The sequence below is a fragment of the Amphimedon queenslandica genome, unplaced genomic scaffold (genome assembly GCF_000090795.2).
Source record: "Amphimedon queenslandica unplaced genomic scaffold, v1.1 AMPQUscaffold_12202, whole genome shotgun sequence".
NCBI classification, from domain to species: domain Eukaryota; kingdom Metazoa; phylum Porifera; class Demospongiae; order Haplosclerida; family Niphatidae; genus Amphimedon; species Amphimedon queenslandica.
This window is the reverse complement of record NW_003547559.1, coordinates 1-1946: the sequence shown is the minus strand read 5'-3', so window position 1 is coordinate 1946 and position 1946 is coordinate 1. Positions and strand designations below refer to the sequence as shown.

The 1946-nt window shown below is 32.6% G+C and overlaps 2 protein-coding genes and 1 long non-coding RNA gene across 3 annotated transcripts in view; 2 read left to right on the top strand and 1 right to left on the bottom strand.

Annotated features, from left to right (window-relative positions):
• LOC109588266 (trichohyalin-like) overlaps positions 1-29 on the top strand; it is a 1236-nt gene extending 1207 nt beyond the window's left edge. Inside the window, exon 6 of the mRNA XM_020004439.1 lies at positions 8-29. Within this exon, the coding sequence (XP_019859998.1) occupies positions 8-29 (22 nt within the window). The remainder of the gene's footprint in view (positions 1-7) is intronic.
• On the top strand, positions 7-1122 carry LOC109588268 (uncharacterized). Its single transcript, XM_020004441.1, has 5 exons — positions 7-73; positions 124-282; positions 335-548; positions 595-645; positions 693-1122. Exons 1-5 carry the CDS (start codon positions 32-34, stop codon positions 1022-1024), a joined length of 798 nt encoding a protein of 265 aa, XP_019860000.1. The 5' UTR covers positions 7-31; the 3' UTR covers positions 1025-1122.
• A 604-nt stretch (positions 1123-1726) lies between these two features.
• Positions 1727-1946, bottom strand: LOC109588269 (uncharacterized). The gene is made up of 2 exons (XR_002188050.1): positions 1897-1946; positions 1727-1813 (listed from the first exon to the last, which is right to left on the bottom strand). It is a non-coding gene; the product is annotated as an uncharacterized LOC109588269 (long non-coding RNA).

Sequence of the window (1946 nt, the reverse complement as noted above, 5' to 3'; positions counted from 1 at the left end):
TTATAAGAATTGTTTGCCTGATAAAGTAGTAATGATTTTGGCTGTACTCCAAGATTTACCTTCATCTAAAGAGGTACATCTTGTTTTCATATAATTGCTTTACTGTTATTGGCTTTTCTGCAGCTTTTCCAAGGAGATTCTGCCATCCAGCCCCTCCTGGGTAAATTGCAAACGACCTTTCGTTTCACATTTTCCAAGGACAAAGAACGTCATTTAAAAGTGACCAATTTTCCTCCTAAGAATATAAAAGGATGGAGATTCACCCAATGCAATCCTCCTGTGGTAAGAATATTATCTCAATGTTATATCAATTATTCTTAATCTTCTCTGATAGATCAGTGAGAGTCATGTTGCTGAATATAGTGCTGGTAAAAGTGCTGAGCCTCCATACATTCAAGTATCAGTACAGCCTGATGAAACTGGTGCTACTAACAAGATGTCCCATGCTTTATCTATTGATGGTATAAAGATATCATCTGATGCATCTACTGTTCAATGGAATATTGAAGTATCTAAGAATGAATTATTATCAACCACTCCTTTACCAAGTAATTATTATAATAACTTATTTATTATTATTATTATTGTTATTAGTTGTTCCATCAGTTGTTACTGCCACTTCAACTGAAAGAGTACGACCAGAAAGTAAAGCTAAAATATTTATTTTATGTAACTTCATGTTCATCTATTAGTTATTGCACCAGTTGCACCAGAAGTTGCTTATAGAGTGATGTCAGAATGTATTTCAGCTTTCAAACACTGTGGGATTGATCTTCACTTCTTAGCAGTGAAGTTATTAGAGAAGAAGATAATAAATAAAAGACAAAAGAAGAAAGCCACTGATGAACACAGTGGATGTACCACTGACCAGAGAATGGATCAACTACTTGACATTATTAAAGACTCTGTACAACAAGAGGGAAAGGTTTTTGAGTATATTTTAGAAATACTCAAAGACGAAGATACCATACTAGCTAACAAACTGTATGATGATATGATTAGTAAATATGAACAATATAAATAGTAATGCCAACATTTATTATTATTTTGTTTGATTTGTATTACAATAGCAAAGTTAGTAATTATATATAGTACCCATAATTGAGAGTGGACTTTAAAGTATTTAGTGTTTATTTTTCTTCTTAATGTTTGTATTAATTGTAATGAATTGTTAAAAGTGTGAAAGAATGTGGATTAGCTAAATGAGAATATCTCTATTTCCTTATTTCAATCCGCAACACCAACTCAGTATTGGTGGAAGAAAAGGTCATTAGTAAAAGTACTAACATATAGTTTAGTCGAGAGTTTAGTAGGTATGTAATTTATATGAAAATTATCCTTGCATTAGTATGTACAAAGACTGCTTTCTCTTTTTCATTATTTCTGGCTTGAAATCTGTATGATCAGCCATGTGACAGTGATCCGAGCAGTGATCATAAAAGAAGTAAAAAAAGCCACTCACCTTTGCAAGTTTTGACAAAAGGTTGCCTCAAATTTGATTACTAGCTGACCACTGGTTGTGGTTAGGAATACTATCTGCAAGAAAGTATAGTGCCTTTTGTAGTGTCTGGAGTAAAAGATTATGTGCTCTTGCCTCTTTTGCATTCTATGAATAACTTAATATCCTTTTAATATTATTGATTGAAAAACCTGTGACAATACAAAATAATATTTTGATTTGTGATTAAAGAGACAAAGGAGGGAGAGGTGAAGTGTATTTTCTTTATTTTTTCTGTCTTTTCTCTACAGTAACTGATTTCTTGTCTCTTTTCTTTAAACCATCCAAATGAGCTTTAAGAAGATTGGAATAGGCCTATAGGGAGGAAGAGAGAGAGAGAGAGGAAAGTTCTAAAACTACATTGATGAAATGTGGAGTGATTGTGTGTGGTGACTTACCATTTGAAATCTAGTCACATCTCTAGCACTAACCTAATATGAATGAGATC

Bases quoted from the DNA above. Each gene is read 5' to 3' on its own strand.
- LOC109588268 (XM_020004441.1), top strand. From the start codon at position 32: ATGATTTTGGCTGTACTCCAAGATTTACCTTCATCTAAAGAG. The intron at 549-594 runs GTAATTATTATA...TATTGTTATTAG, and splicing joins ATCAACCACTCCTTTACCAA to TTGTTCCATCAGTTGTTACT. The intron at 646-692 runs GTAAAGCTAAAA...TTCATCTATTAG, and splicing joins TGAAAGAGTACGACCAGAAA to TTATTGCACCAGTTGCACCA.